Below are 27,247 nucleotides of genomic sequence, written 5' to 3'. Positions count from 1 at the left end.
GGAAAGCAATCCCAAATGCTTTCATTTACTTAAAATTATTTGGCAGAGAATTCAACACTTTAATGACGGTCTGGGCCTGGTTGGGGCGATGGCACGCGTGCCCACAGAGAGGGCTCTGAGTGCCACCTCTGGCACCCGTGCCATAGGTTCGCCACCGCCATATGCTATCATATGTGCCCTCTGGTGCTTGGTCTATGTAAACTTTTGTCACATCCCTCTCCCCTTGAGTTCTGATGTACAGTAACTGCTCAATCATGGCAGGCCCAGACAGCTCTCACCTCTTAGCTTAGTGGGGGCGGGAATGGAGCCAGGCTCACCTATCCTTGATTTGAATATCAGGTGTGCTCTTTGTAAGGCAGCTGCCAATCCAAGATCAGAAACGTAGGAAAAGGGTGTGTGTGTCAGAATAACATTACAGCCCCACAGGCAACAGAAGGAAGAGCCTTGGCTACAAGTGACGAAGCAGCGACTTTTATTCTATTTGGTTTCACACATAGATACAAAATAAGCCAACACCAAAAGGCATCCTCAGAAACTCAGCTCCACAATTATATACACAGATTCTGCCTTCCCCCCTCTCTGTACAACATCTGGAGGGAAACAGTCGATCAGATGGCTCAAGGCAGTGGTTGGGGAGAGTGTCTTGCTCTCAAGATTCCAATAGAGCAAAAAAACACAGGTGTTCTGCATCTCGCGCCAGCCGGAAACCTTGCTTTACAAACGGGTCAAGGACAGAATGAGGTCCAGGCCTGAATCCCAGAAGGAGCCATCTTCCCCCTCCATGTGGACGGCAAGGTCTCACTTGGTGATGGTGTTTCTGTGGGGGGGAAAAGGAGATGAAGCAGTTAGCACCCAAATGTCCTGCTTGTTGAGCAGATATCCATCTTTCCCCCAGGGCAGTAAACCCAGAGGAGCTGGGGAAAGGGCAACCTCATGGGAGTTTCTGCCTAGAGGTCAGGCAGAGGGTCAATGATAAGGAAGTGGGGGGAGTGAACTCTCTGGGAACAGCAGGTGGTGCAACACCACAAAGATCAGCAGTTGTGACCTAAAAGCAAAACATCTGGGAGCCCGGTGGAAGCGGCAAGTGAGGGTTGGGGTGTTCTAAGTGCTGGGAAGCCCCCCCCCCCCGCAATCCACGCTTCAGCTCTCAGTCATTAACTTATTCAAGGGGCAGGCTTAAATGCGTAGCTCTCTGAGCCCTGCATTGCAATCATACATGTACCAGTGCAAGCCTGCCTTACAAGGTTGATGTATGGATGACTACAAATGTAAAGTGCTTTGAACACTTCACATCTGGATTGTTTCTGTTACATATAATGTTGGTGCACTGCAAGGAATGGGAGGCTGTATGAAGATGGGCTGCCCGTTCCAGGACAGGACGGTGCCAGGAGTGGGGAGACAGAACAGCGCTCTTTACCGACCTATGAAAAGTTCAACAACCCATCCCCCATGGACATGACATAACCCGCGGTAGTGCCAGGGTACTGTAGTGGCTCAAGTCTGGGCCTGGCAGCAGTTGGATTGAAGACCCCCACTGAGCTATGAAGCCCACCCTACCTCACAGGGGTGTTATGAGGGCAAGACGGGGGAAGGGAGAAAACCGCATAGGATACTCGGAGCTCCTTGGAGGAAGGGCCAAGAGAGAACAGCTGGTTCACAGCTGCGTCAGATTGGCAGGAGGCCCCTGGCTGAGATGGGCTCCCCACCCTCAGCCCACAACAACAGCCTCCGTTCAGACCGCACAGCCCGAGATGCCACCTCCCCACCAGGCCATCCTTACGCGTTCATGCTCTTGCCGCTGCCGCTCAACACGATGTAAGGGGTCTTCTGGGCCTTCTGCTTCTCCTGCAGCAGAGCCACGGTGCCCAGGGGGGTGTCGCTGGAGCTCATCTTCTTCAAGAGCTGGAGAGGGGACAGGAGGCAGCTAGGATCAGCATCGCCACCCTCTGTCTGATCCCTCACTCAGGTCAATGCCGGGGCAACCCCGGGAGGAGGGACTGGGCTGGGTACGCCCTGCTGCTTTCCAGGGGAGAGCGCATCCCCCTCCCACCCCCATCTCACGGTTCCCATTCTCCTGCCCAGGTGTGCCTAACTAGCTGCCGCTCAGGTAGAACTGGGCAGTGAGCTCTCTTTCCTTGGCTCACTCACCGCCTCCTCATCCAGCTTCTTCATGCGCCGCTCGGTCTTCATCTTGCCAGAACCTTTGCCATGGAACCGGTGGGAGAGCTGCCGGAATGCCTGGGAGGAGAGCACAGCGGGGGGCAGAAAATGAGTGGGGCCGATGGGCCAAGGGGCCCGGGCTGGGCTGGTGAGACGAGTGGTCAGATTACACTAAAACAACACCCCCAAAGTCACAGACTTCGTTCAGAAAGGCTTCTACCTAACATTCTCCAGAGCGTAGCCAAGGCAGCTGAGGTGGAATCAAACTACACGCATGCAGATCTCAAGACAGCGACAGCCATCAGCAGTACATTAAAACGGCTTCCCACAAAAGACAGCATTTTAACAAAGCATACAAGACGTAGGACAAGAGCCAAATTAAGGGCCTGGCGGAATAAAAATGCTCTGGCCTGGCACCTGGAAGCCAGTAATGTATGCACGCCTGGTGAGCTTCGAACAGGAAGGCATTCCACTGGCAGGGTGCTACCACCAAGAAGGCCCCACCTCTCGCTGCCGCCCGCCCATCTCTGTGGCAGTATGGGGCTTGGGAGGGAGGTCTGAACTGGCTGGCTAAATAATCAAGCATGGTATTAAAAATGTATTTGTAACACAAGTTCATACAAAAGCTGGAGGCAAGCAACACAGTCAAAGAGGCATTCCTTCCTTGAAAGAGAAGAGAAGGGGTGACTGTCTCTTCTGCTCTGTTAAGGTACATCAAGTAAATGCAAAAGAAATGGGCTTTCCCCCTTCAAATGGTTTTTCGTCTTTCATGCAGTTTTATGCAGATTTTATCTATTAAATTACGTAATGTTCATATAGATAATAAACTACAATTCTTTAGGTGGGCAGCTGCTCTTCCATAGCCCATTATTCCCCTCTGGGAGGAAGGTGTGGTGCTAAACTCTCTAGAGCAGGGGTCCCCAGCCTTTTTTAAGCCTGCGGGCACATTTGGAATTCTGATACAGCATGGTGGGCACAGCAACAAAATGGCTGCCACAGGAGGCGGAGCCAGCCACAAAATAATTGCCAAAGCTTAACTTCAGTAACACAGTGCTGTGTTCCTTGGGCTGTGGTGGCAGCGGCTGCTGAAGCAAAAAATAAAAATCAGCACAGCCAATCAAATCTCCATTAGCCAACCAGAAGCCTTGCTGGGCAAAAGCCTTACCTGGGCCCACCCGCTTCCTAAAAACACTTGGCATCTGTCAGAACAGACGTCGTCAGGTGCCACGATGCCCACAAGCACCACACTGGAGACCCCTGCTCTAGACTCAGAGGCCACCAGCTCATGAGTCCTGCCTTGGTACCTCCTTGGGGGTCAGCTTGCGTCCTGTCTCGTCCACATATTCGATTTTGACATCTGGCTTGTAACCGTCCTTCTCCTTGAAGTCCTGGGTGAAGCCCCGGTACTCTTCACGCCGGCTGTACTTGTCGTCAATGGCCCTGCAGGAGGAGGAAGCACAGTGTTAACCGAGCAAACACGGAAGGCTGCAGGATCTCTTTGTCCGGCGAGGAAGCCGGTGCCTTGGCGAAAGGACCCTTAAAAAGAAAGAGCTTGATTCTCAATTTGAGTACAGCTCAATCTTGGAGAGGTGGGGGGGAAAGGAGGATAGGTGTAGAAGAATTGTTTGAAAAACTTGACTCTTGCTTCCACACCTGACCGAGAAGGGGAAGCACAGAAGGGCAACTACTTTGCATGCATACAATCCCAGGCATCTCCAGCTAGGAGAATCTCAAGTGATTGGCCAGTTCAAGCCATGACCTTAAGTCAGTAGCAGAGCACTGGCCAATTAGGATAGTCAACACTAGGCCAGGGAGGCCAGCTGTCTGACTCTTATCTGTTTCACAGCCCCGATATTCAGTCTGGGTCGGTCTCTCTCTGCCTTCCGGGAGGCAAGTTTGCGCCTATCCACATAGCCACTCACATCTTATCTTCTATGCAATAAACAGCGGACGGCAGCGACTTGTTGGGGGCCTTCACTCTTGCCACCTTCTGTACTGTTGTCTCCAGCAAACCTAATTGGGAGAGAAGGAAGTGATAGGACACTGTACCCATGCAGCGTTGGAAAGAGATGGCATCCCAGGGCACTGGTGTGAAATGCCAGTCCTCTTAGCCCCAAGTAGAAAGGCCTGGGCCAAATCAGAAGGACCCTCCAAGCCACAAATTCTCCCAACCAGTGTTCCCTCTGAGCTGAGTTAGTGTGAGCTAGCTCACAGTTTTTTAGCCTCCGGCTCACACATTTTTGTCTCAGCTCAGGCAGGACGGCTCCAGAGCAAACTAACTTATGCAGTAGCCAAATCGCTGGCTCACAACTTCAATGCCGGTAGCTCACAAAGTAGAATTTTTGCTCACAAGACTCTACAGCTTAGAGGGAGCATTGCTCCCAACCCTCACCTTTGTTTTGGCAGAGCATCAGGGCAGCTGCCAGGCCCCGGTTGACGATGGGCTCCTCATCCAAGATGGTGGTGGAAGACGCCGAGAACTGCACGCCGCAGTGGGAGAAAAGAGAGACAGTATTGCTCAGGGTGCTGCTTCCTGCTCTTGGCCAACTATGATCCCCTCCCGCCAGCAGGAGGCGCTCCTGCTGCAGCTACCAAGCCTCTGGAGCAGCCCCCTCTGAAGGCCACACACTCACGTCCTGCTGCTGCTTCTCCTCATCCAAGTTGACCATACTCCAGCCAATGTTCTCCTCGCCGTCTGAGTCCGAGCCCCCATTGGCTGACCGCTCATCGGCTTGCTCAAAGTCCTGAAGGGTGGAAGAGAGGAGGAGGAAGCAGGTTGTTCATGCCCCGGCCATTTTCTAGGCGGGCCCTTGGGCCTGCCTCTCAGAATTAAAGGACTGCCGACAGGTTCTTTCACATTTGTCTCCGAACTGGTGAGTCTTACGTGGGCTAGACCTGTGGGGGGGGGTTTGGTTTTGAAAGGCAAAGTAAGGTGGGGGGAGAGACACAGAAAGAAGTAGCCACGGGGCAATGAGCACAGTTGTGCCCTATTATGTTTTCTAGGAGCTCAGGGTGGTCCACATGGTTCTTCTGTCCCTCCATTTTATCCTTGCAATTAACCTGTGGGGAAGGTTAGTGTGACTGGCACAAGGTCACCCAGTGAGCTTCAGCGGGTGGGCTAAGTGGGGATTTGAACCTAGATCACTCTAGCCCTAGTCCAACACTAACTGCTGACACCACACAGCGGGGATGGTGTGGAATGCAGATCACTCTAGCCCTAGTCCAACACTAACAGGATGGTGTGGAATGTAGCAGAGGAAACTGCATATGCTCACACAGACCCCTTGCCGCAGTGCATTCTACCCCACATAAGGCAGGGGCTGAGACATGCCCCGGAAGGACCAGAGACAAAGGAAGACCCAGCAACGGCTGTGCAGAGGAGGGCGTTTTGGCAGGCGGAGCCTCCCGGGACGGGGGAGGGAGAAGCTGGGCCTGCCAGAATTCCCCCTTCTACACAGCTGCTATTGGCATTGGGAGCCTCAGCCTCCTCTGCATCTGGTCTCCTTAGAAAGAGAAAGCAAAGGCAGATGTTCGTTTCAGAGGGTAGCCATGCTGGTCGGTAGTAGAACAGCTGGATTCAAGCCCAGCAGCACCTTTGAAACCAACAAGGCAGATGTGCGATGAACCCAACATTAAACCAAATGGGTCAGACGTCACTAAGGGTTAGAAGGGGGGCCCTGGGGCCGCAAAAGCCAGGAGTTATCGATGGAAGGGACAGCTGGCCGGCCAGGTCAGATCAACGTGCTGCAGAGATGGCTGCAGAGGGCCTCCGAGATCCTCCAACTTCCCTGAGGGGTTCTTCCAACTCTGTGTGTCTTAAGTGCCACCAGGTCGCTTTCAACTAAGGAATGAATGACATCCAAAATGTCCTATCACTGACAGCCTGGCTCAGGTCTTGCAGACTGAGCTCCATGGCTTCCTTGACCAAGTCAACCCATCTCATGTTGGGTCTCCCCTCTTTTCCGGCTGCCTTCGACTGTTGGGTTAGAGAGCAGTCAGTTCTCGACGGAACTTTCAGAAGCTTTGGTGCGGTTTCTCTACCACTTGTTTCTGATCTCCCCCCACCCCCCAGCAATTTAGGGCGATGAACTACTTTTTACCCAATTCGTGGGCAAATGTGTCACCGTGGTTTAAGAGAAAGGCGAAAAGGTCAACCACAAATCAGGCCGAGACGATGACAGCTGAGAAGCAGTGAGAGCCCTGCGTGTGCCCCTCAGGAAGCGGAGGTGTCTTTCTAGGTACAGGAATGCATCTTGGATTCAAGAGCTTATAAATCTACAGCATGCCCTGTCTTTGAAAGCATTTAACTCATTCGAAAAGAGAAAACATTGCATAGGAGTTTTTTTTTTTTTAGTATGCCCCAAAATTTCCAGTTTTGCCACTGGGAGAAAATCAGGGGGGAAAGAGCTTTCCCCTCCCAAATTTTTCTGTCCCCCCCCCCCATTTGCTTGTATAAGGACAACAACGTTCTCCTTTACATCTGTCCTGTGCCTCGCACGGAAGAGCCATCTGTTCTGCTTGGCATTGGAGACAGATCAAGAGTACTGCTGGCTTTTATATTTCCCAGAGGAGAGCAAGCTGCACTGTTTTTTGTGCTGGGGGCCTCTGGGGCAGCCTGAAATCCTTAAGGACATTTCTGGGGAGGGGGGGGTATGTGGGGGAGTGTACAACACCCTTTTCACTCCACATTAAGACTATCCTCTCTACACAGCTGCGTAGCACAGCAGCTACTCTCAGGGACTGAATTGCTAAATCAGGAGGGTCCTTCGTTCAAATCTCACCTCCCCCAGGAACTTATCAGCTGCTGAGGAGCAAACTGCTCCCCCCACACACAGCTGCACTATGGGGAAGACAAGTACCACTCACCTACCTTAAAAGGTCTGTTTGCAAGGGCTACAAAAATACAACATACAAAGTTTAAGAACTATTACAGTTAGGTATAGTTGCAAGCTGGGGCTTTCCATCACGCCCAACAATATTATGCCTGCATGAAACAGAGAAGCTTTGCCTGCACACAGATGCCACCCACTGGTAGGAGATGCAGTCTCTTGAGATCTTGGCCCAGCCCTGATACACTCCGGCCCAGTGCCCACTGGAAGACCTACCATGAGCTCTTCCTGATCTTCACGATTGCCAGCCAGCCCGTAGGTGGGGATCTCGCCCAGCGTCCGGCAGAACTCAGAAGTGGCGTTGAAGACGATGGCCCCCTTCTTCTCCAGCTCGTCATCGTCCTCCTGGCTCCGGCCAGTCTCTAACTTCTTCACTATTTCTATGACCTGGGGGTAAAGGGGTTGTGGGTGGGAGAAGACGAAGTCAGTAACACAGAGCCAAAGCTTAGGGATGGAGACCTTCTGGCTCAGGAACTGTAGAATCAAGGCCCTTCGGGAGACTACAATGGGGAGCCCACCCCCTGCCCCCCAAGGTGTCCCCAAGGATGAACCTTCCACAGGTCCATAAAAGTGACACCCCGTGGTTTGACCAGCCTCCGTTCCTCACCTTTTCCCCGCTGTCTTTCAGCTGCTGGATCTGTCTTAGCCTCCGCCCTTTCTCCAGCTGCTTCTGCAGTTCCAGTTCAGCCTCGTCCTCCTCCAAGGCGGTGGGAGAGTCTGGACCCTTTACAGCATCCTCTGGTGGGGAGGGGGAAAAAGAAGAAAGAACAAGATCAGTCAAGTTAGCAGAACCCAGAGTCACAAGGAAAGCACCAATGGAGCACTGGGAATTTCCTTCCAGAGAATCAAACAAGCCGCTCGAGATGGGTCTGCAGAATAAAACTGTAGAAGTCCCAGAAATACTGACTCCACCGGGGTCACACAGACACCCTCTTCCTTTCTCTCCTCGCCACCCATCCAAAATCATGAAACTTTTTTGGAAAAGGAAATATACACAACGCTTAATTTTCTTGCTAGATTTAAACTTAGCTGGCTCTGAAAATTCTGTTGCTGTGGGAACTACTTGATACAGTTATATAGATCCCCCTGAAGAAGCATCAGTGAAACATGTAGGGGTAGTATATCTGAACAGAGCAACTCTTTTTTCTACTCCACTATTGTTGTTTTGTTCTAATGGCCAAAATGATCATGAAATCCAACTGTTCAGGAGAGCACTCTTGTAGAGGAACAGAGCTGCAATGTAACGGAAGTGACCATAACTAGGGATGCTGTTATTTTAATTCCAGTTCTGCAGTCCCAGGCCCAGTGCATTACACTGCTTTACTAGAAAATCTCTGATATTAGATGCCAACAAGTGGGGACCAACGCTCCCTCTAAGCTGTGGAGACCTGTGAGCAAAAATTCCACTTTGTGAGCTAACTGGCATTAAAGTTGTGAGCAAGCGATTTGGCTGCTGCATAAATTAGTTTGCTCTGGAGCCATCCTTCCTGAGCTAGGACAAAAATGTGTGAGCCGGAGGCTAAAGAACTGTGAGCTGGCTCACACTAACTCAGCTTAGAGGGAACACTGGTGGGGACCTGCGATACTTGCAGGGGATTCCCTTCTCCCCCTTAACTTAATCCCCCCCCCTCAGATAAGGGGGGGAAAGGATCCCCCCCCCCCCCGTGAGTCTCATGGCTCCTGCCCTCCACTGTTGCAGCCACTGCCACTAGGCTGTGCTGTGCTCTTCCCCTCTGACCACTGCTGACATTGATGTCAGTGAGCCCAGAGCCATTCCAGGCCTCCGCCACTGGCCACTGCCAAAGCTCTCAAGCTTCTGCCGCCAGGTTGCCCCCCAGCACCAACACTGATGCTGGCGAGCCCAGCACGGCTCCAGGCCTCCGCCGCCAGGCCTGCTGCAGCTTCCAAACCCCTCCAGCTATAAAGCTTTTGCCGCCAGGCCATCTCACTCTCAGCTCTCACTCCCAACCCCCACCCCCCAAACATAGATGCTGGCGAGCTCTGGGCGGCTCCAAGCTTCACCTGCTGTTGCTCCCCCCCACCACCACTGAGACTTTGACAGAGGTAGGCGTGCTGTCTGCACATGCGCAGACAACGCTTTTGTTTTTAGGGGGATTTACTCCCCCCCCAATGTAATTTTTTTAACCGATTTCAGGTTTTTATGCAAACCTGTGCGTCCCCCCGAGTTTGGAGGAAAATTTCCTTTATCTCAATGTGGGCCCGATCCGTGGATTTAGCTATCCGTAAACCTACCCCACGGCTGAGAAACAGATATATAGATGTTGCTAGGATATTTGGTACTCTGCTTGCTGACTGAGTTGCTTTGTTTCACCAGGAATCTTTGCTGATAGATTTCAAGTATTACCATATTTTGACTGACTAAAGAGTTCTATTGCGTTTGGAATCCACCTTGAGTGCCAGTGAGAAAGCTGGACTGTAAAATAAACGAAAGCGAATAAGCAAACTCACCGTCATCGCTGCTGATGTCCATCCTCTCCACCCGAAGGTCATCTGACTGGGGCGGCTGCTCCACGGACCCATTTTCATCATATTCCACATACCCCTCTTCGTCCTCGTCCTCCTCATCTTCCTCTTCCGCAACAACCCTCCTGCCTCGGCCGCGGGCCCTAGAGAGAGACACGCAAAGGATCCGTGAAGCACGGGAAGCAGCACTGAACCATCACTTGCTACGGCATGCCTAACTCGGACAGGAGGTGAAGACAGAATCCTTGGCATAGATGGGGGTGGAGGGCACACTTCACTGGCCCTGCTACTCCCGCAGCCCTGGGCAGGAGATTCAGAGCATCAGGAAAGGACGACCGGAAGCAGGCCATTCCGAGTCACTGGTGCAAGCCTCTTCAGCAGTGTCATTGTCCCCCCCCGCCCCGGTCAATGGCTTGGCCCCCAGACTGTTACCTGGAGCCGAAATCCCTCTTGCTGGTCTCGTTGCCTAGTGGCCGGAGATCGGCAGCCTTCACCAGCTTCTCCTTCTTGCGTATCTTCTTCACCCGCCGCTTCGTCTTCTTGAAGGTGACATTCTGCAGCAAGAAGCGCAAGCCTCAAAAACGGGCCATGGACTGTCCCGGATCTCCTCCCGGGGACGCGTGGCATATCTTCGCTGGAGCTGATGTAACGTCTCATCACACACCCATTAATTTGTTACGAAGGCCGGATCTGACGTAAATGTCACTTTGTTGGGCCGGGACACGTGTGCCATAAATATAATGCCAGGTAACATAGATATAAACCAGGGGGGGTCAAACATAAGGCCCCAGGGGTCAGAACCGCCCAGGGCTCTTATGCAGCCTGTGATCAACGAGTGCAAGGGAGGCAACAGGAGACTGCTGGAGGGGGGGAGTGGCCAGAGCCACTGTGATTGTGGCTTCAGCACGGTGGAACAACCTCGTCTTTAGCAGTCAAGCAGTGTGGGAGTGTCTGCCCAGGGCTGCATCGCTGGCTCTCCAGCCTGCCCATGTGGGTTTTCCTCTGCACCCCCCACCCCCAGCCCAGGGGGCCTTGCAGTGAGGACACACCCACTCAAAGCTTATCAGCTGCTGCCCTTTATGCAGTTATATCAGAAGTGTTGAATTTGTTTGTTACGAGGGCCAGATCTGATATAAATGTTACTTCGCTGGGCTGGGCCATGTGTGCCATTAAAATGTAATGCCAGGTATAGGGGAGATAGACAGGCAAGCACAATTACCTATATTATTTTTTATTCAAAATACAAACTAAAGCAATTGATTCCTAGCAGTGAAAGCAAGTGATTTACTGGGAAATCCACGAAAGCCCCAATAGAGGTATTAATCACATGCAAGACTAGGTTTTCCCCCCCAAGGGATACCATAAAAGGGGAGGGTACGCTTCCATACAAATAAGTTACTTTTTGTATATATGGCACTGTTAGGAGAGGAGCCATCCTTCCTTGCAAGTAAATAAAGTAGTTTTTCAGCAACCCCTCCATCTGCCCAGCTTCAGCAGCCGAGCACGGCTACGGTCTGTCTCTCGCTCTCCGTTTCCTCTCTCCACCTGTCCTACCCTCTGAGGATCTCAAGGAGACACATCAGAACCCCCCCCCTTCCACCGCCCCACCCCCTCTGACAACCACCACCTGTGAGGTGGTCCAGGACAGCAGGTTCCCGGCTCAGGATGAGGGGCGGTGTCTGAACCTGGCTCTCCCAGATCCCCCCCATCGCCAGTTCTCATCCCTCCTGCCTTTCCCACAGAAGTGGAGGGGCTGAGGGTCAGGTTGGACAGAGAGGCTGTTTTCCAAAACCTCTAAGGGCTACTTTTGGTGCTTCCGCGACCCCTTTTCCTTCATGTGGGAGGGAGAAGAGAGGTCGCCATCCCCTCCCCTCCCCCCTCATTCTGCCTGTTGGTTCCATGGCTGTTCAGATGTGTGGCGGCGACAGCAGTGCCCCTTTCTGTGTTCACTCCTCTACTTGCTTCCAAGGCCGGGACACCTTTCCCCTCAGAGCAGCCTGCACAAGACAGCCCAGTTGCCTCCCAAACCACATAACAGTCCCCTTCCTCCTCCTCTCTCCCGCCGGCCCCAGGGTCAGCAAACCAACACTCCACGTGGCCACTCTTGCCAACACCCCTCGCTGTCGCGACTTGGTGTGGTGGCGGCAGAGCCAGCTGCTCAGCTCTGCCCCTCCATGTAGTGGCTTCGCCAATCCTCTTTGAGCTGCGGCCGGAGGAGGCGGGAGGAGGAAAAAAGGCCTCTTATTTCTCCACCTCCACTGCCATTCCCTCCAAACTATTCTAACTCAGCCTCCCAGTCCTGCCCCCTAGCAATTTCCCTTTCTATTTCTTGGCAGCTTCAACCACACACACCTCACTGTGTGAGCCTGTTTGCCCGCTCCCCCCCCTCCCAGCAGCTTCCTGCCTTCCCTCCCTCACACCAGTTGCTGCAGGCCAGACAAGAGCCCTGGATGGGCCGATTCCGGCCTCCGGGCCGTAAGTTAGAGCCGCCAAACATACAAGGCCAGCAAAAAGGCCACTCGAAGCTGCTCTCCCTACCCCGTTGCACTGTGTGCCAGTGTCCAGGCACAGCAGCCTCTGCAGGGAGAGCAACAACCAGAAATACTCGCTACAGGCTATGGTTTTGGATTCTGGTTTTGAATAATGGTGGGCCAATTCAGCCACTGCACGGAATCATTAAACGTCCTGAACCACGGTTGAGAGCCAGTGCGCAGCAGTGGTTAGGGTGATTAAAATTTGGGACTCGCTGCCAGAGGATGTCATATGATGGCCACAGGAACAGATGGCTTTAAAAGAGGGATTAGACAGACTCATGGAGGAGAGGTCCATCAGTGGCTACTAGCCATGGCGACTGAGGGGAACCTCCACATTCAGAGGCACTAAACCTCTGAATCCTGGAGCCAGGAGGCAACATCACAGGGAGGTCTTGGCCTCTATTGCCCACTTGTTGCCCTTCCAGGGGAACTGATTGAGGCCACTGTGTCTGGCAGGATGCTGAACTAGACGGACCCTCACTGGTCAGATCCAGCAGGGCTCTTATAAGTGTCGAATTAGGATCTGGAAGACCCAGGTTCGAATCCCCACTCTGCCCTGGAAGCCCCCTGGGTGACCTTGGGCCCTCCAACCCTAAACCTACCTCACAGGGCTGCTGTGGGATAAAATGGATGACAGGAGAACAATGTGAGCTGCTTTGGGTGCCCAGTAGTGCGAAAGGCAAGGTATAAATAAATGGTTGGTGCAAAGCCTCAATTACGCTTAAGAATCAAGGACCAAAACCTTTCAAGGTGGCACAGAGCTGCCAAAGAGAGCGGCACGCCACGACTCCGGAGGAGAAGCGTTGCTCCCTTACCATCTCTTCTGGGGTGAAATACTCCGATGCCAGGTGGAGATTGGGCATGTCCAGGGTCTGAGCCTGATCGCGCAGGTTGTCCCGGATCTGCTGCAGCTCCCGCTCCCAAGAGCCGTCGGCCATCCCCACCGAGTCCAGCTTGAAGGACTTCTTTTTCTCCCCTTCGATCTCCTCGTCGTACTTGGAGAGGATGTTCTTGTGCTTGTACTGGTGGAGGAGGAGGCGGGGGAGAAACACAATCACTAACAAACTGGCTGAAGAACGAGGCAGAGAGGAGGACAAAAGCAGCTGAGGAAGCACCGCCAGCATGGGCAAAAGTGTTAGTAAAGGGTTACACTCCAAGCAGGGCCCTGCTCAGGAATGGGGAAGTCCTGCCCCCTCTGTCCTCCGATATGGGGGGGGGGGAGAGAGAGCTGTAGTCAGAAGCAAGGGATAGTACACTCAGTGTAGACTCAGAGCTATGCTACTGCTACACCATGGGTTGGATCCTGTGGATCTGTTTTGCTAACAGTGGCAGCCCTGTTCAGCCCTTTATTTACAAACTTTCTGTGCCGCCCTCTTCAGAGTTCTCCTCGAGGAAGTTTACAATTAAAAACACAAGCAGCATCTGCTTATGGAAGAGGCTCTTGCGTCAGGGGAAAACGCCGCCGGGTAGCAAATCTATGTCAAGCCAACACTTATCCTGTGCGAAGGAAGCCTCTCACCTTCCCCACCTCTGCTGGGTCAGTAACTTCAGAGTTATGCTGTGAGCGTACGAATGTTCTGCCTATACATGGATATCCCAAAGCATCTGGCCCCTCGTCCCCTAGCGCTTCATCCCAAGCACCAGCTGGAACCTCCGGTAGCCAACAGCTGGTAAGCAGCCAACTGTGTGCAGCGCCACAGGCCATCATGGCGACCCTTTTGAGCTGGGACAGGAAAGGGCACTGCTGGGGAAACCTACGGAGACACTCTGAACCGCCGACAAACATGGGAGGCTCTGGAGGCTTCCTTACCATCACCATGTCGTCCACGCTCTCCTCCTCCTCGTAGGGCTTGTAATCCGGCTTCTTCTTGCGCAGCTCCACGTTCTTCTCTGCTTTCTCCTTGTCCACTATGTTGACGTTCACGAGGACATCGCCCCCTTCCTCCTCAAGGACACCTAGGGAGAGAGATGGCACCACAGTGCGCTCGAGATGAGGCATTCCACAGCACCTCTTCTTTTAAGTAGCATTTAGAAGAAGAAAAAGAGGAGATTGGATTTATACCCCGCCCTTCACTTGGGAGTCTCAGAGCGGCTTACAAACTCCTTTCCCTTCCCCTCTCCACAACAGACACCCTGCGAGGTGGGCGGGGCTGAGAGAACTCTGACACAAACTGCTCTTTTTCAAGGACAGCTGTGCCAGAGCTTGTGACTGACCCAAGGTCATCCAGCCAGGTGCAAGTGGAGGGGTGGGGGAATCAAACCCAGTTCTCCCAGATTAGAGCCCACGCACTTAACCACTACACCAAACTGGCGGGCAATAAAGAAGCGAGTGGGATGAGGGGAGAAACAGTGTGAGAGGGAAAAAGCTGCAAGGTGGAGCGACTGTGGGTCAGTAGCAGAGTATCTGCTTGGTATGCAGATGTTCAGCCCCGGCATTGCCAGTTAAGAGGGTCAAGGCAGTAGGAGACGTGAAAGAGCTCGAGCCGAGACCCTGCAGAGCTGCTGCCAGTCTGAGATTAACACTGACCTTGATGGACCAAGGGTCTGATTCGGTACAAGGCCGCTTCAAGCAGGGTCCTGACCATCTGAGGCTGCACATGAAGCTGCCTGATGCCGAATCAGACCCTTGGTGGTCCATCAGAGTCAGTACTGTGTGCCCAGACTGGTAGCGTCTCTCCAGGATCTCAGGCAGAGGTCCTCCTCATCACCTACAACCTGACCCTTACTGGAGATGCCGGGGATTGAACCTGGGACCTTCCGCATGCCAAGCAGATGCACTGCAACTAAGCCACAGTCCCTCCCCAAAATTTATTTACAATATTTCTATGCCACCCTCCAAAGAGTTCTCCCCGAGGAAGCTCACAATTGAAAACACAAGCAGCATCCATTACGGAAGAGGCTCTTGCATCAGGTCAGATGGGTGGCAACCGGAGAAAGGGCTCTCTCCGTTATGGCACCGGAACTTTGGAACTCCCCAGGAGCATTCATCTGTGTCCTTCTATCAGTGTCTTCCACCAGCATGTGAAGATTTTTTTTGTTTTGTTTGGCATGCCCCCAACAATGGTTATGGGCCTTCCTCTCTGGTTTGGGAAGTGTTTATGCTGCCAACTGAGTAGACTAGACTGACCTTGATGGACCAATGGTCTGTCTCAATATAAGGCAGCCTCAAGGGTGCCTTTATTTATAGGAGAGGCCAAGTCGCAAGTAGTGGCAGAACGTCTACTTTGCACGGAGAAGATTCCCAGGTTCGCTATGACAGCCTCTGCCGGTCAGAGCAGACAATGCTGACCTGGAGAGACCAATGATCTGACTCAGTCCAAGGCAGTGTCATGTATGTGAGCGAGGGGCCCCATACGCTTCCCACGGAGGAGCACAGCGGTAGCACGAGGTCAGTTCACACTTCACCTTTGTCTTTGAGTGTCAGGATGACCGTCTCCGGCGGAATAGCTCCGTCTTCACCGCTTTCTGGAATTGGCAGAGATCCCGGAAAGCGCGGATCTCATGAGGGAGCTGGTTCCATAATGTTGGTGCAGCCAAGGAGAACACCCTAGTTCTAGTAGTTAGTTTGGCATCCCTAGGGCCAGGGAAGACTAGCCGGTCCTGCGACCCAGATCTCAAAAATGTGTTCAGTAAGAGCTGCTGCCAACTAAGTAGACTAGACTGACCTCGATGGTCCAATGGTCTGTCTCAATATAAGGCAGCCTCAAGGGTGCCTTTATTTATAGGAGGGGCCAAGTCGCAAGTGGTGGCAGAATGTCTACTTTGCATGGAGAAGATTCCCAGGTTCATTATGACAGCCTCTGCCGGTCAGAGGAGACAATGCTGACCCGGACAGACCAATGACCTGACTCAGTCCAAGGCAGTGTCATGTACATGAGCGAGGGGCCCCATACGCTTCCCATGGAGGAGCACAGCGGTAGCACGAGGTCAGTTCACACTTCACCTTTGTCTTTGAGTGTCAGGATGACCGTCTCCCCTTCCTGGAAGGAATCAATGGTGTGCTCCACTGTCAAGCCCTTCAAGTCTCGTGAACTGTAGCTGACCTGCTGAGAAGAGCATTAAGCAGGAATCAAAAACAGACAAGATGGTTCTCAGGCCACACACACACACACACCCGTCTCCAGCCCATGAGGAAAGTCATCTTGGAGCATTTGCTTTTCTAACACCATCAGTCCTGGGACTGGAGAGAGTAAAAAACAACAACTATGGACTGTGGTGTAAGTGAGGAGAGAACATAAAAAGAGCCCTGCTGGATCAGACCAGTGGTCTATCTAGTTCAGCATTCTGTCTCACACAGTGGCCACCCAGTTCCCCTGGATGGCCAATAACAGGGCATAGAGGCCGAGGCCTTCCCCTGAAGTTGCCTCCTGGCTCTGGGATCCAGAGGCTTAGCGCCTCTGAATGTGGAGGTTCCCCTCAGTCACCATGGCTAGTAGCCAAGTTTGGAAGCTGGAACAACTCCTTGTCAAAGGAAGTAGCAGTCTCTTGGGGTTATACTGTGAATTGCATTAGTGCCAGTTTGGTGTAGTGGTTAAGTGCGCGGACTCTAATCTGGGAGAACCGGGTTTGATTCCTCACTCCTCCACTTGCACCTGGCTGGATGACCTTGGGCAAGCCGTAGTTCTGATAAGAGCTGTCCTTGAAAAAGAGCAGTTTGTGTCAGAGCCCTCTCAGCCCCACCCACCTCACAGGGTGTCTGTTGTGGGGAGGGGAAGGGAAAGGAGTTTGTAAGCCGCTCTGAGACACCTTTGGGGCGTGAAGGGCAGGGGATAAATCCAATCTCCTCTCCTCCTCTTATTTTAAGAGTAAACTCCTCTAAGTGTATTTTTGGAAAAGCAGGGTGCAAACAGAACACCAATAACAATACTCAGGGGCCAGTAAAGCACAGCTGTGGGGGGGTGGGTAGGCTTGTGCCTAAGGAAGTCCATATCAGGATCTGATAAGCTACAGCGACTCCCCTTTCAAGCTGTACTGGCAAACGCACAAAGTAGGAAACTCATGAAGATGGCTGTGAAAACCAGACTGCCAACCACTCGCTTGACTGAGACTGAAGCTAGGAGGACAACATACAAAGTTTTCCAAGACGGATGCCTTCAGCTTCGCTGCCTGCTGGAGCATTCAAGGAAGAAGGCCCAGCTGGGTTTGGGCCTTGTCAGATGCGGAGGACCCAAATCCCCACATGCCGCAGAGCAACCCGCTGCTCAGCTGCCTACGTGGATGGAAACTGTTGAATGGCAAAAAGAATTACTGAAACTGTCCCACCCCTTTTCTACAAAGCATTCCTGTCCCAGCTGTCCACACTAGGCCACGGGTTGGATCCCACTGACCTTGTTCTGCTGCTGATTTCCCACAGTTCAAGGAGCCTTCCCCGACACAAGAGGCCACTTATACTGGGGGAAAACACCACCTTTAGCAGACCAAATCCACAAAATACAACTCGTACTTCTATTATTTCGAACACTGAGATCCTGACTTCCTGCTTAGCAAGGGTGCACAACAGCCACTGAATCAGGGTTTTGACCGGGAAGCCCGGTCAACCCCCCCCCCCAATACAAATAAAGCAGACTCACCAGAACCCACCCCTCTTCCTGCAGTGCAACTGCTAAAACCAAAAGCCGCTCCAACAGAACTCTCAAACAAGGCATTACTAGGAGTCACCAGCAAGGAAGTTCAGTGCCGAGTCACTGCAGCCCCCCTTTGGCGATCAGTATCTCTGGTGGAGAGGGTCCACCGGCACTTAACGGCTGCACAAAAACAACGAACAGCAGCCAGCCCCATCACTCCAGCGGCCTCCACTCTCACCTTCTTCCTTTGCCCAAACTCCTCTTCCACGAGGCTGCTGATGCCAAACTCCTGGTCCATCTCCTCCAAGAGCTTGGCCTGATGGGGGGAGGAGAAAAAAAGCACAGACTTGTCATGGCTCAGCAAGATACACAGAGAAACAGACCACAGGGTGAAGGATAAGAGGGAAGGAGGGAGGAACCTGAGCTGGAATGAGCTGGACTGAACCTCAAAGGCCATCTAGTCCCACCTCCTGCGCAGTGCAGGAATGGCAAAGCTAGAGCACACCTGGAGGTGTCCAGCCTTGGCTTGAAGGTCTCCCAGAGAAGGAGAACTTCCCATTGCCCTAGCTCATTGGCTGCACTGCTGAATGGCTCTCACTGGTACAAAGTTTCCTAACCCCCCATAACTGAAGGCCATGAGACCACCGGGGTGGAGGAGGAGAGAGAAAGGAGACAAGGGAAATGCCGGTTCAGTGGTCAGGGCAGAGCAAACGCACAGAGGCAACCAGCTTTGAGAGAGACAACCTTGGCTTGTACTGAGCTGGAAGCACATTCACAAGCTTTCCTTCACCTCAAGCTCTGGGGAAGAACATCTTGGCCTGCACCTGAACATCTGTGCACAGAAGATGCATGGACTTCTCCAGCATTCCTCTTTTTTTCTTTGCACCCATTTTGAACCCCAAAAAGACGATTCCTGGAGCTGCAGGATGGTGTGGAGTAATGGCTGTGGTGGGTCGGGGATGACCTGGCACCCTGACTCGAGCAGCTACTCCTTCACGCGGGGTCTTACAACTCCCAAACAATCATTTCTGGGGTTGGGAAGGGGCTGCGGGAACGGAGAGGAATGCTAGAGATCAGCACTGCACACAGCACAGGCCAACACAGGCCATTGAACAGCACACGCCAATCATCCATCCCTTCCTCGCTGTCATCTCGAGACATGTTTAGAACACTTTTCCTCCCCTTCTTTTTGGTGGCTGATCGAAGTTAAATGCTGTTCTGATCTACTGTGTTATTCTTTAAAAACTTTACTTTTCATCAAAAATTTTTAATACCTTTGCACACCACTTTGTGACAATCTCCTGGACAAAGCAACATACAGATTAAAAATTAAAATGAAGCCACAGCCTTGCTTTTGGAGTCCCTGCCTAGCGCTATATGAAGCCACAATACCAACCCTCTTCTCCGCCATATCCTTCTCAATCTGCAGCTTCCGGCTTTTCTCGATCCAGGCAGCTGTGTCATCCAGCCAGGGGTCATCTTCACCAAGTGATTTGATCTTCCTGGGGGGCAGGAAACCAGAGGCAATTACAGCAGAGTACTACCACTATTGTGGAGACACGCAATCGCCCGCATCCCCACCCTAAATTCACACTCCCCGCAGAACACAAAGTTACAGAGCCTGGTGACCTACAAGTCACCCCGTGGAGTACACAAGTAGAAAAGGTTGAGAATGAGCACAGAAGAAACATCAAAGCCACCTGGAGCTGAACGAAGCGTAAAAAAAGCAGAAGACTTGGTGGTGAAGTGTTGAGTAAAAACAGCATAGAAAACAGAGACTGAGACCCCCTCTAACCAAGGCAACAAATTTCAGAGAACAAAATGGAAGTCCATCCAGTGACTCTGAAAGGCAGCTTCATTATAAAACTTAGCATTTATGTTGGGGTTGCATTCTGCAGCGTCATTCCACTAACAGCAGCACTTTCCCTCTTCCTTCCAGGGAAGGCTCTTGGTGCCAGGGACAGGCGTCACCATTAGCGGAACAGAGTGGAAGGGCCTGACTCCACAGGGCTTCTGACTGTTCAAAAGGCATCACAAGCATTCCCTCTCAACAATGTGGCGTGGCATGCCTTACTCACTTTTCCTTGCATTAGACAGGTTTCTCTTTTTGTTATTGTGCACGTTACTTTCCCATTCTCAAACCCTCATCTTGCTGCGCTTTTTAGTGGAAGTCTCAGCTGTCTGACTGAACAGATTTTTATACTTTGCAGTCCGCCTTCAGTCTCAGTGAGAAAGGTGGGCTATGAATGAGCTGTATAGGTGCATTGCTTTTGTTCTATAACCTGCCTTGAGTATCAGCAAGAAAGGTAGGCCTCTAAAAGCAAATAATGTTTTTTTACTCCCATACTGCAGACGGGAAGGTTGAGGCCTGGAGAGCACAATTTGCCTAAGGCCATCCTGGGAGTTCATGGCAGAGGCAGGATTTAAATTAAGGACTTTCTAAGTCTCAGCTTAGCTGTTGATGCAATTCCAGCTCTCTCTGGTTTAGCCTACTATAGGACACCAGCCAAGCTACAAAGATGGAGCGGCTGGCAAGTCAAAGCAGGAAGTCCTGCTGTCATAGCTGAACTCTGTCTTGAACGTGCCCTACTGACACAAGGAGATTCCTCTCCCCACCGTTAGTAAGAGTTTCAGAGGCAAGCTCAGGCGGAACAACTGGAAACAGTACCCGAGTTTCTGGTTGAGGAGCCTCTTCTCCTTGGCAGCCGCAAGCTTCTCCCGGATCTCCTCACGCTGCTTGAGCACTATCGGGTTGATGACCTCAGCTGCCACAGGATCTTCCTTGCTGCCCGTTTCTGTGGTTGGGGAGGAGGGAAGAAAGGGGAAAGGTTCTGGTTACCATGGAAAATTAAAGACAGGTGCTGGACTGAGTGGGCAGTGAGGTGAAGCTGGATACAGCAACCACAGGTCACCACTGCTATATCTCGCTCACATGCTAACAGTCCCTCCTCAGAGGGTCTGCATTGCATATAAAAGGTTCAAAGTCCAACATCTGCAGTTACAGGATTCTAAGAACGTGGCTGGGAAAGGACCTCCATGCCAGATGTCTCCACCCATCAGAGTACACCAATGGCTTGACAGCATGCAGCTGTAAGATGGTTTAATGTATTCAGATTGCAGAATCCAGGCACTCCAAAAGGACAGAGTGCTTGGAATCCAGGCCCAAGGACAGGACTGCCAGCATTTCTTATAGGAAGCTGGTGCGGGGTGTGTGTGTGTGTGTGTCCAACAGTGGGAGGGCTTCTAATGTCCTGGCCCCACTGGTGGACCTCCTGATGGCACTGGTATTTCTGGCCATTGTGTGACACAGAGTGTTGGACTGGATGGGCCTTTGGCCTGATCCAACATTGGCGTCTCTTATGTTCTTATGTTAAGTTCTGCTTCCACAGCAGAAGCTTCTGTGAAACTGCATATAATTCCCTGCAACAACAGCTAGCTGACCTCCAGAATGCCACCTTGGGGCCAACAGCACAGGATGCTGAAGTGGACATGAAAACAGAACTCTGACCTAAAAGTTCTATGCGCTGATAACCTAGATCTCCATTGAAGTGGTTACACTGTGTCTGGGATGGATCATTTCAGACTGCAAAGTTGGGGCCTGCAGCATCTGACTGGTTGCCACTGGTAACATGATGCTTGACTAGCTGGGCCATTAGTCTGACCTGCTATGACTAGTCTTATATTCTGTGTTCTTATACTGAGATGGACCAGTGGTCCACCTAGCTCTGTACTGTCTTCTCTGAGTGCCCTAGCTAGATGTTCTGCCCTTCCACCTGCAGTTATTCAAGGCAGGTTCAATAAAAATAAAATATGCTGGGGATTATTAGGAAGGGGACTGAAAACAAATCAGCCAGTATCATCATGCCCCTGTATGGAGTGGCCTCATTTGGAATACTGTGTACAGTGCTGGTCACCACACCTCAAAAAAGATATTATTGCATTGGAAAAAGTGCAGAAAAGGGCAACTAAAACAATTAAGGGGATGGAACACCTTTCCTATGAAGAAAGGTTAATGACGTTCAAGATCTTCAGCTTGGAGAAATGTGGGGTGACATGACAGAGGTTTACAAAATTATGCATGGGATAGAGAAGGTAGAGAAAGAAGTACTTCCCCCCTTTCTCACAGTACAAGAACTCGTAGGCACTCAATGAAATGAATAAGCAATAAGCTTCAAACAGATAAAAGGAAGTACTTGAGCAATCATCTCTTCACATTACTTTACTTTTGGAAAGCCCATGTCATACCTTAGCTAAAGAGATAGGCAGATAGGAAAAAAACCTCTCCACCACTCCTATGCTACCCAATCAGCTGCCTACCAGCCAAGCAAAGCATGCAAAAGCCTTGGAGCAGAGGTGGGCTAATGCCAGGCTTTAACCAGGAGCTCACAGTGCTTGGGCTACATTTCAGTTGAGGCAATGCGTAACTTGTCTTTAAAAGAGCCAGAGGAAGTGGGAATCCCAGAAGTCATAGTGGCAGAGAAACTGCAAAGGATCTCCCCTAGTGGCGTCTCACACAGGCATCTGACTTACCCTTTTTGACAACATTTACCTCCAGAGGCTTCAGCCCGAGTTTAGCCCTGAGTTTGCTGTGGAAAGAAAAAGAAAGGAAAATGATGTGTTTACTTGATGTGGCAGTTAGACTGTTCAGGGGTACAGGATGGGCGAATCCACTGAAGTCTGAACCAGGCATTTTAAACAGATTTTTTGGGGGAGGATTTAGTAGAGGAATAAAAGCATGTGACTAAGAGAGGGTGGAGGAGAAAGACACATGCCAGAGGTCTATAAAACTATGGACACCGTGGGGGAAAAAGGGGAGAGAAATTATTTTTCCTCTGAACCACAGATTCCAGAGAGACAAAAGAAAAGATTACTTCATAACGAGCCTAATTAACATGAAATTAACTGCCACAAGATGCAGCGTATGGCTCCTGTCTTAGATTACTTTGAAGGAGGATCAGACCAATTCATGGAGGAGGTCTAAGAATCACCATGATGGACTAATGGGAACCTCCATGTTCTGAAGCAGTCAGCCTTATGATTATCAGTTTCTGTGAGGCAAACAGACCAAGAGGACCGTTCCCTTTGCACTCTGCTTCATATTCTGCATCCGCTTGGACACCATTGGTAACAGTATGCTGGACAAGAGAAACCTTTGGTCTGATCCAGCAGGGCCATTCTAATACAACCCTACTCCACAACCCTACATGCAAGAAGAAATATCCTGCTTTCCAGGGATCATTACAAAGATCAACACAGAGTGTGCTATCTAGCTGTTTCAGCTTGATTTTAGACAGAGTAAGATGTGCTAAAAACCCACTGAGTGGTCTAAGAGCATCGGAAACCATGATACTGCTGAAGGTGATCAAATCCTGGGATGGGACACCATGGGGGGGGGGGCACAGAAAATGGCATACAAGCACTATCCAGCTATCTATTTGAATATACAAGTCTATCAATTTCATTGCATTGAACAAAGCTCAATACGAGCATCAGCAATAAGCATTTTCAAAACTGCAGGGGGGGAAACTCTCCCACTTACTTTGTCTCCTCGATGCTGAGGGAAGAAGAATCTCCTGAGCTGGACTTTGTGACAACAGCTGCATGGAGACAAGGAGGCATTTGTTAGTTAATGTATACATGTCCTGCATTCTTTCTAAGAAATGTGTATGTACCTTTCCACTTCCAAAGCCCCACCAAAATAATAAACCACCACATAAAGTTAGTAAGAATATCAGCAGCATAAAACAACAGCAAAACCATACTCCAGAAAGCTCCAGGAACGTGGACAGGATTATCCTGGCACCTCACAATACCTATGACAGCACCTAGCAAACCTTCCTAGGGAGTTCCAAAGCGACCACGGATAACTCTAGCAGCTGCCCACCTGACCTCAGAAGGTGAGGAAGCACCCAGGCAAGGTCATATGGGAGGAGGTTGTCCTACGCTTCTGATTATGCTTGCACAATTTGGTAATCATCATATCTTCTGAAGAATCACACATGGGAAAAGGCCACCAATGAATTCAGAGAGGCTTCTGAATAAGCATTCTAAGGATCACACTACATGTCCATCAACTGATAGGTCAAATATTCCACAAAGCCAAGCATGCCACTGTAGAGAGGTGGCAGCTAGCCTTTCTTATTTCGTTACAGGGTCATTTGTTAGCGGGAGTGAGGGCAACTTGTCCCAGAGCCTGGCAGCAGTCAGGAGCAAACCTTACAGCCATAGCAATCCTTCTCTTCTTGGCCACCTGCTAAACAAGCAAGAATCGCCCTGCAAAATATAGCTGTCTTTCAAAACTGCCTTTTAAAGAAATCACTGGTGTTACCTTGCTTTATTTCTTTTTATTATCTTAAAAGTTTATAACTGTAGGCTAATCCTGGAATGCCAAAAAAGAAACCGAAGAGAACAATCATTCAATGAATTGTTTCTGATTATTGAAATCTTGCTAGAAGTTATCACAGATTATAACATTTTTAAGTTCAGTTGTTTCCAATAGTAACAGTTAACGTATTTGTTTCGGTAGTTCCCGTACCAAACTAGCTGATGTTCACAGTATTTTGTTGCTGCTTTGATAATGCTTCCAACATTTTTTAAGCAAAACCTTTAACTGGTCAAATGACAAATCCTATGCTGCACAACTGCAGCCCTAAAGTTCACCGTTCATGCAAACCCCATTTAGAATGAGGAGAATTACTTCCAAGTGAAACATTGTTAGGAATAAATCACACACACATAAATGCTACCAGGTGTTTAGTGGATGTATTTATCCCTGCATTTCCTACTTCCAGTGCTGTTTTTACATGTTGGTCTATTGCTGTTCTGATTGCTTTTGTGCCCAAACTGACTTTTGAAATTTTTTTAAAAGTAAGCTGTTCAGGTTCCCACAACTCCAGTTCTTTGTTTTCACTTATTTTCTATCTTCTTTCTACTAGTTCCTCAACTCCAAGGGCTCACTTTTTTGAGAGAGATAGATGCTGGGGCTCAAGCAATTCACACCCTCCAACATTCCACAGATGAAAATGAAAACACAGCTGCAACACTCCTATTCTCATGTCTAAGGCCCACCTGAACCTTAACTCATTCCTAAAGATTCTTCTTGATGCCATTTGTGATTCTGTACACATTAGCCCTGCAAAAAGCTGGATGTGCTTTAAAATCCAACTGGTGTCTCTACTTAAAAAACAACAATCCAGAGTTAGCCCTCAGTACATTACCAGTAATCACGGTGTGCGGAGTGACAGGCCATGGATAGTATTTTAGACAGCACGACATTTGCATGAACATACACAAGGGATAACATACAACCACTCCTTACTCACAGATTTAATTACCAGACCCTAAGGAGCTAAATCTTGGAGAACAATAAATACTAGCAAACTCTTTACAGGCGATAACAGATTTCTGAAAGGTAAGGTACTGTTCCTGTTATCTAGCATTCATAGGCACACCTTTTAATGAACTGGGAATACAGATCTATCCCCACTTTAAGAAACCTCACTAGAGGAAAAAATTATAGCAGGAACAGGCAATAAGGACAGCTGCAGCCCTTGAAGAAGAGGAGATTGGATTTATACCCAGCCCTTCACTACCCAAGGGAGTCTCAGAGCGGCTTACAAACTCCTTTCCCGTCCCCTCCACACAACAGACACCCTGTGAGGTAGGTGGGGCTGAGAAAGCACTGGAAGAAACTGCTCTTCTTCAAGAACAGCTGTTATCAGAACTATGGCTTGCCCAAGGCCATCCAGCAGGTGCAAGTGGAGGAGTGGGGAATCAAACCCGGTTCTCCCAGATTAGAGTCCGCGCACTTAACCACTACACCAGACTGGCACTTGGCTGTTGAGAGAGTGTGGTATAGTAGTTTGAGCAGCAGACTAGACTTCGAATCCTCATTCTGCCATGAAGCCCAAAGCGTGAATTTGGGTCAGTCACACATTCAGCCTAATCTACCGCACATGGCTGGTGTTGGAAACAAAACAGAGTGACACAGTTGCTTACACAGGAAGGCCAACACACAAATACAAGAGTGAGATTTGTTTGTATTCTGGTCGTCCTCAGACACACATTGATTGCTAAGATGGATAGCCGTGTTAGTCTGTCTGTAGCAGTAGAAAAGAGCAAGAGTCCAGTAGCACCTGAAAGACTAACAAAAGTTGTGGCAGGGTAGGATCTTTCGTGAGTCACTTCTCACTTGGTTTCTTCTGAAAAAGTGAGCACTGAGTCTTATGAAAACTCATAACCTGCCACAAATGTTGTTAGTCTTTAAGGTGCCACTGGACTCTTGCTCTTTTCTACCGATTACTAGTCCTTGCACCGGGGCTAATTAAATAGGTTCGGGGGTGCCAGGAAAAGGACCCTCTTTGCCTCTTCTCCGTTTTCTTTTCATCCTCTCCTCACCTGAGTTCTGACTACCTTCATTTCCGTCGTCGCGCTTTTCCCTCTTAAGTCGCCTCCCCACTTCGGCCGCTCCTTCCGGGCCCCCAGCGGCAGCGCTGCTGCTGGCGCCCCCGCGACTCCCCCGAGAGGACGACTCCTCCGCACCAGTCCGGCGGCTGCTCCGCTCGCCCCGGCTGCGGCTGCGCTTACTCCGCCGTTCTCTCCCACTCTCGCCGCTACTCCGGTGCTTGTGCTTCTTGTGCTCGCGGTGGCGGGAGGAGGACGACGTGGTGGCAGCGCCACCCCCACCAGAGGAAGGGGGCTGTGGAGGACCTACGTCTTCCGAGGCCTCGCCCCGCTCCCGGTGCCGCTTGGAGGAACCCATAGCGGCCAACCCGAGCAACAGACGCCAGAAAAATGGCGACTCTACAAAGCTAGGAACGAAATAAGTGGCACTTCCTAGTTACCGCGGCTGTACTTCCGGGTCAAGCGCTATACGTCCGGGTCCAGTTACAAAAGTCGTCCACCCCAGGCTTTGGGAGGGAGCAAGTGAGTTCCTTCTTCTAAAAATCGGCGTGGAAGAAAAAATACCTTAATTTTGTTGTTGAAGAAAATAGCGTGAAAGCATTAAAAAAAGGTAGAATGGAAAAGTGTAGGGGTTTAATATCTTTCAAGTCATTCATAAGGGGGAAATTGGAGAGAAACACTTTTACCCTACTTTCTAATTATATCTATTGAAAGGCGTAAGTGAGAAGAACAAAAAATTGTGATTTGTCCACTGTCCAATATTGTCTTCAGCAGTCCCCTAGACGAAGTTTCGCTTACATTAAAGAATGTAGGGGAAAGGAGAAGAGGATATTTGTTACATTTATTTTTAAAACCTATTTTTCCTTGTTTTACTAAGCAATATTTTTATTTCATATTTTCCTTCCTTCCTCTTCTCTTCCTCTGTTGTATTATTTCTCGGTAGGTCTCAAGGTTTTTCTCTTTCCTGGCTAGTATATTCTTTTATTCTACAATGTCCCTCTTTGCATCATTTAGGGATAACAAGAGAGTGAAAGTTCTTTTGGCTAAAGATGCACTAGAAAACCTTAATAATCCTGCAATATGTTATTAGCAGTTCAAAACGAACCTCAGCAGCTGTAAACAAGCAGATTGTATGTTTAGGATTGCCAGCTCCAGGTTGGGAAATACCAGGAGATTTCAGGAGTGGAGCCTGAGGAGGGTGGGGTTTGGGGAG

The 27,247-nt window shown here is 50.4% G+C and overlaps 1 protein-coding gene across 1 annotated transcript; it reads right to left on the bottom strand.

Annotated features, from left to right (window-relative positions):
* Nucleotides 1-460: 460 nt before the first annotated feature.
* Nucleotides 461-26,392, bottom strand: SART1 (squamous cell carcinoma antigen recognized by T-cells 1). The gene is made up of 20 exons (XM_015408336.1): nt 26,029-26,392; nt 23,171-23,228; nt 22,162-22,217; nt 20,300-20,426; nt 19,028-19,133; nt 17,870-17,947; nt 16,011-16,110; nt 13,878-14,023; nt 12,883-13,089; nt 9,966-10,087; nt 9,519-9,676; nt 7,657-7,787; nt 7,266-7,436; nt 4,794-4,904; nt 4,553-4,640; nt 4,083-4,173; nt 3,465-3,600; nt 2,149-2,238; nt 1,781-1,902; nt 461-817 (listed from the first exon to the last, which is right to left on the bottom strand). The coding sequence occupies exons 1-20, from the start codon at nt 26,390-26,392 to the stop codon at nt 799-801; spliced, it is 2,481 nt and encodes an 826-aa protein (XP_015263822.1). The 3' UTR covers nt 461-798.
* Between the last annotated feature and the right edge of the window lie 855 nt (nt 26,393-27,247).

The sequence above is a fragment of the Gekko japonicus genome, unplaced genomic scaffold (genome assembly GCF_001447785.1).
Source record: "Gekko japonicus isolate JY-2015 unplaced genomic scaffold, Gekko_japonicus_V1.1 scaffold457, whole genome shotgun sequence".
Taxonomy (NCBI): domain Eukaryota; kingdom Metazoa; phylum Chordata; class Lepidosauria; order Squamata; family Gekkonidae; genus Gekko; species Gekko japonicus.
Note: the sequence above shows the minus strand (reverse complement) of the source record. Positions and strands in the feature narration are given on the sequence as shown.

What these genes read in the sequence shown, in the direction of transcription:
- SART1 (XM_015408336.1), bottom strand. Translation starts at nt 26,392, where the DNA reads ATGGGTTCCTCCAAGCGGCACCGGGAGCGGGGCGAGGCCTCGGAAGAC. An exon ending in GCGTGGACGACATGGTGATG is followed by an intron (nt 13,090 to 13,877) that starts GTAAGGAAGCCT and finishes CTCCTCCACCAG; the next exon opens with TACAAGCACAAGAACATCCT. An exon ending in AGAAGCTGGATGAGGAGGCG is followed by an intron (nt 1,903 to 2,148) that starts GTGAGTGAGCCA and finishes TCCCCTCTCCAG; the next exon opens with CTCTTGAAGAAGATGAGCTC.